The sequence below is a fragment of the Garra rufa genome, chromosome 22 (assembly GCF_049309525.1).
Source record: "Garra rufa chromosome 22, GarRuf1.0, whole genome shotgun sequence".
Classification (NCBI taxonomy): Eukaryota; Metazoa; Chordata; class Actinopteri; order Cypriniformes; family Cyprinidae; genus Garra; species Garra rufa.
Genome location: NC_133382.1, coordinates 17261327 through 17267554, shown reverse-complemented (window position 1 = coordinate 17267554; position 6228 = coordinate 17261327). Strand labels below are relative to the sequence as shown.

At 35.5% G+C, this 6228-nt stretch overlaps 1 protein-coding gene across 1 annotated transcript; it reads left to right on the top strand.

Annotated features, from left to right (window-relative positions):
• The first annotated feature begins 4907 nt into the window (after positions 1-4907).
• Positions 4908-6130, top strand: bhlha15 (basic helix-loop-helix family, member a15). Its single transcript, XM_073828326.1, has 2 exons — positions 4908-5002; positions 5452-6130. The coding sequence occupies exon 2, from the start codon at positions 5482-5484 to the stop codon at positions 6034-6036; it is 555 nt and encodes a 184-aa protein (XP_073684427.1). The 5' UTR covers positions 4908-5002; positions 5452-5481; the 3' UTR covers positions 6037-6130.
• Positions 6131-6228: the final 98 nt, after the last annotated feature.

Below are 6228 nucleotides of genomic sequence, written 5' to 3'. Positions count from 1 at the left end.
CACCGCATCAAATGGCATCATGGGAGGGCATTGAAAATGAGTCATGGATGGGTATGACCCAAAACACACGGCCAAGGCAACAAAGGAGTGACTCAGTGCGAAGCAGATTAAGGTCCTGGAGTGGCTTATAGCCAGTCTCCAGACCTTAATCCCATAGAAAAACTGTGGAGGGAGCTGAAGTTTTGAGTTGCCAAAAGTCAGCCTTGAAACCTCAATGACTTGGAGAGTAATCTCTCAGTACAAGCGGTTAGTACAGCCCAAAACATGACAATAATTGACAATTTTCAGCAGCAATAACCAGCAAAATTGGTTCAGAGGCATTGTTTACATTCAGTGCCGCCAATATGGCTGATTGATGACGTGTCATTAAAACACTATAATTGTCATATGTAAAAGAGCAACTTGAACATTCTGCTAAATATCTTTTTTTTGTGTTCCGCAGTAGAAAAAACATCATATGTGACCCTGGACCACGAAACCAGTTATAAGGGTCATTTTTTTTTAATTAAGAATCTTGGGGTTGCAAAAAATCTAAATATTGAGAAAATCACCTTTAAAGTTGTACAAATTATAGCAAAGCATATTACTAATCAAAAATTAGGTTTTGATATATTTATAGTAGGATTTTTTTTTTTTTTGTTTACAAAATTTCTTCATGGAACACGATCTTTACTTAATACCCTAATGATTTTTGGCATAAAAGAAAAATGTATCATTTTAACCAATAAAATGTATTTTTGGCTATTGCTACTAATATACTCATACTACTTAAGACTGGTTTTGTGATCCAGGGTCATATATGTGTTTGGAAACAAAATGAGGGTAAGTAAATGACAGAAATTTAATTATGGGTTGAACTGTCTTTTTAATTAGCCTCATCATCTAACCCTTTAAATAAACATTCATTCAGTGAAACAATTCACCTTTGACTTGGCTCTGTGTGAAGAAACATCAGGTGTGCAGAGCAGCAGAGAAAGGCTCCATGTTTAAACAGCTATTTTTGCATTTAGCCTTGAAGGCAGCCAGCTGTGAGCTTTGGGCCTTGATTGAGCCATGAAACATTATATTTGTTTACTAATCAAAATAGTTTGTGTACATGGTCCCTTATCACCTTAAGTTCTCATCAAACACCCCATTAGGCTTCTGACGATGTTTTCATTTGTCATTTACATCTCACAAGCTCCCCTTGCTGGAATGTAGCACTTAGCATGGGGTTGCTAATGAGTGACTTATTTACTCAAGGGAAATTTGAAAAGGACTTTAAAGATACCTTGGTGTGGAGTATGCAAATCAAGAAGTTATCTTAAATTTAACACAAAGTTGAACAGTTGTAAACTATAAACGGTGTTATGCATGAGGTGCAATTTATCAGTACTACCAAGTGCTGATAAACCAGAGTACTAGGCTACTACAGTGCATACCTGGATGGATTTGCATGAATGAATGGTCTTGTATAATTTTTAATGCCTGTTTGTGGGCATGGAGGCTGTTTTTAAGCTTTGTCTGTGCCACTTTGCTTACAGGCAGATTGTTATCAGTGTAAGTGGCGTATACCGGAGGTTCCACACTAAATAAACTGAGGGTTGGGATAGAAACTGTTTCCATAGTCTCAGCATTGAGAACAGAGCTGGGAGTAAGTCTTGCCCAGCCTGTGTCCAAATGCTACTCGACCAAGGCCATCAGTAGGGCCATCATGTGGGGGAGGGAACATTTGAGCTGATAGCTGCTGTGAGTTAAACAGGTGTGAAATGTACTTGTTCCCAGAAACTATGTGAAAATGTCCTGTTTGTCCAACACCACATGTAACCTGTTGTAAAATTATGTAAAATATTAAAAGTGTCCCTTATTCAAAATGATGTTTCTACTTGTATGCAATGCTGCAAACATTGTTAAACACAACTGAAGATTCAAAGAAGAACAAAATAGACTTATCTTAATGCAGACATACACTCTAAGAACAGGTTCGCCGTACTCAGGTATAAAACAAACATTTCTGTGTTTGATCTGTCTGATACCACAGTTTATAAAAAGGGTGGTTCTTTGCACACATCTACACTTCTACAAATAAAGGGTTCCAGTAAGAAGCCTGATTTTATCCACCTTACTCTTCAATGCGGAAGGAAGCCATTTTCTGTGAATGTGCAAGACCTCCGGTTCATTAGCCACTGCAGGGAAACAGCGAGTAGAATAACAAAGTGGAGTAAATGATAAACCTGTTTGCACTAATACCACTGTGTTCATAATTAAGACAATACATTAAAATAATATGGCAAGACACATGACACCAGTTTGCAATATCCAGCAGCAAAATGAGCTGTTTAGTACAGGTAAAAATAGCTGGAAGCGAATGAGAACGGAAGCATCACACATCAAATTTGCACATAAAATGTACAAATTTAAAAATAAGGTGAATAGTAGAGGTTCTGGTACTTAAAAATGTTGTGTCTCAACATTTACATAAAAAATCCTAACATTATGAAAGCGTTTTAGTGGCATGTAAAACAAAAATCTAAGATTATGAGATTAAAACGAGAATATTTTGAGAAAAAAAATCGAAATTACAAGAATGAAATCTAAATATTATGAGAATAAAGTCGAAATATTTTGTGAATAAAATTTGAACAAAAATTTAAAATTGAACAAATATTGACGGAGTTGTGTGCCTGCTCGGTATTCTCGTAATTTTGACCTAATTCTCGAAATATTTCTCATTATTAACTTGAATTGCTTTAATTGCAACGATGAACATTTCGGCTTTATTCTTGAAACATTTCAACTTCATTTATTTTCAAAATATTCAGAATTTCTCAAAATATTTTGACTTTTTTCTCGAAACATTTCGTCTTTATTCTTGAAACATTTTGACTCATAATTTCGATCTTTATTATCGAAACGTTATTGACATTATTTTCATTATTGCTAAATTATTCTCAAAATATTTCTACTTGATTCTTGCCATTTTGACTTCATTGTAGAAATATTTTGACTTTATTTTTGCAATATCAACTTTATTCTCAAAACATTTCGACTTTATTCTTGTAAATTTGACTTTATTTTAAAAATATTTCAACTTTACTAATAATTTTGACTTTATTCTTGAAACATTTCGACTTCATTCTCAAAATATTTAGACATTCTCTTAATTTCTACTTTATTGTCGAATTATTTTGAATTAACTAGTAATTTTGACTTCATTCTCGAAATATCAACATTCTCGTAATTTCTACTTTATTCTTGAAATATTTTGACTTAACTCTCGTGATTTTGACTTCATTCTCGAAATATTTCAACATTATTCTTGCAATTTCTACTTTATTTTTGAAATTATTCGACTTTACTCTCAAAGTATTTCTACTTTATTCTCTAAATATTTCGACTTGATTCTTGCAATTTTGACTTCATTGTAGAAATATTTTGACTTTATTCTTGCAATATCAACTTTATTCTCAAAACATTTCGACTTTATTCTTAAAATATTTCAACATTATTCTCGTAAATTCTACTTTATTTTCGAAATATTTTGACTTAACTCATAATTTTGACTTCATTCTCGAAATATTTTGACATTATTCTCGTAATTTCTACTTTATTCTCAAAATATTTCGACTTTATTGTCAAAATATGTTGACTTCACTCGTAATTTTGACTTCGTTCTCAAAATATTTTGACATTATTCTCGTAGTTTCTACTTTATTCTCAAAATATTTCGACTTTATTGTCAAAATATGTTGACTTAACTCTCATAATTTTGACTTCATTCTCAAAATATTTCAACATTATTCTCATAATTTCTACTTTATTTTCGAAATATTTCGACTTTGTCAAAATATTTTGACTTAACTCTCGTAAATTTGACTTCATTCTCTAAATATTTCAACATGATTCTTATAAATTCTACTTCATTGTCGAAATATTTCGACTTAACTCTCGTAATTTTGACTACATTCTCAAAATATTTCGACATTGTTCTTGTAATTTCTACTTTATTGTCGAAATATTTCGACTTCTCAAAATATTTCGACTTTATTCTCAAAATATTTCGACTTAACTCTTGTAATTTTTACTTTATTGTCGAAATATTTCGACTTTATTCTTAAAATATTATGACTTTAATCTCGTTAATTTTAGATCTTTTTTTTTTTTTTTTTTTTTTTTAAGGTAGCATTAAAACACTTTTGTATTACAGCCCCATGAGTAAGACAATTTTGACACAAAACTACTATATGCTCCCCTGGTTTAAAAGCATTGATTGAACAAGAATGCAGAAACCAATACAGGGATCTGAAGTAAATTAATAAATAAATACAAAAATACAGTGATAATAATCATCTCCAAACAACCGTGTGGCTCAAGAAGGCATCACCATAAAGTAAAGCTCTAAAAAGTGTTTAAATGATACGTATGCAAGGCCATTTGAAATGCAAAGGTCTAAGCAAATATCAGACAGCGTTTGACTTGATAAAGTACCATGGAAATAGTACAACCAATCTATTTAATCATCTACATGAAACCCACCACTACCACGTCTGTATTTTTCTTTCTTTCCTTTTTGCAAAAATAAAATAAGTAAGCTAAATCAGTGGAAAGTCCCCACTAATGTAATGCAAGTGTGATTTGCATTGTCAACTCCTTCCACAGCTAAAATAAAAGCATTCATAGTCCTAACTGTGGATATACGAATATACCACCTGCAGGAGCAGCAGCTGTATCACAGACCGCTACTATCATCATCTGAAAGCCTGAACAAAGTTTCAGATCGCTATTTCCGACGCTTGCGCCAGCTCATGGGTGACTCGAGACGAAACGGATCCCTCCTTTGATTGGCCACAAAAGCGCTACGTGGACATCGAGCAGCAACAGGTAGAGCGCCTGACCGTTATCACTTCATTCTGACTGCGGCTGTCAGGACGACAACAGCGCTTCACGTCAACTAAATTATCGCTCTCCGCAAGCCTCTTATCGTGTCATCATCACCACGAGCTTGGTGGAAATTTATTTCGAGGTAAGTAAAAACTTCTCCGAAATCATTGATGATTGACAGCTTTGAAGATAGCAGCGACAGCGTGTAGAGACAATGTGCCTTTTCATTATTTACTTGATCAATCTAGCGTTTATGGCTTATAAATATGATCAATTTCATTATCAATAAGCGATTTCTAAAATATTTTCTTTCAGTCAAAGTCAAAGTTTTACACTTTTGGACAGATAACAGTTAAAAATGAGATGCTACCATAGTGTAACTTACAAATGAAGGATATACATAATATCTAAAAGATAATGTCTGTCTTGTAATCTAACCAGGATGTTAAAACAAACTAAAGCTTACCAAGTATTCAGAGAGCAGCTGAGATGCACTCAATCCTCATAGAACATATCATTTTCAGTATTAAAGTGAAATAGTGTTATTGCATGGTAACTTCCTCCATTCAAATGTGAATGATAATATCCTAGGGCCTACACCAGGGTGTGGGTGAGTCAAGTATGAAGTCCAAAGGAAAGGGGTCAAAGCGGGGCAGACAGTCTTGGGCAGAGCAGGATGACCCAGACTTTACGCTGGAAACAGAGCCAGGTTCCAGCGAGCAGGAGGGTTCAGAGGCGTCCGTGAGGCTGGGAGGGACATGGAGAACTTTGAGGAGCGAAAGGCACGGCGGTTCCCGCGTGGGTACGCGACGCAGGCGGCAGCACAGCAGCGCTAAGGAACGCAACGTCCGCAGGCTGGAGAGTAATGAGAGAGAGAGACAAAGGATGCACAAACTCAACAATGCCTTTCAGGCCCTACGGGAGGCCATTCCTCATGTTAAAACAGACAAGAAACTTTCCAAGATTGAGACTCTCACCCTGGCAAAGAACTACATAAAGGCCTTAACCACAATCATCCTGGGCATGTCAAACGCCTGCCTGCCTCACGACGAGAGTCACATGGAGAGCAATGCCTCCCGGATCCTGCAGTGCTATCAAGAGCATCTACAGGCGGAGGGAGAGGAGGATCTGTCCAACTACCTGAGCCACATACACAGCTTCAGCCAGGGCAGCTAACACACACTGCCAGAGACTCAGCGAGCGCTGTGTAAATACGTGATGACTACCAGCTCTGAAGACTAACAAAAGGGTTTGTTTGAATAACCCTGAGTTTACAAGCTAAAGCTGGTCCATAAACAGGCTCATTTATGTACAGAATATGCGTTTTCATGTTGCCCACAATCATTGCTAAAGTACTATTTTTGGATT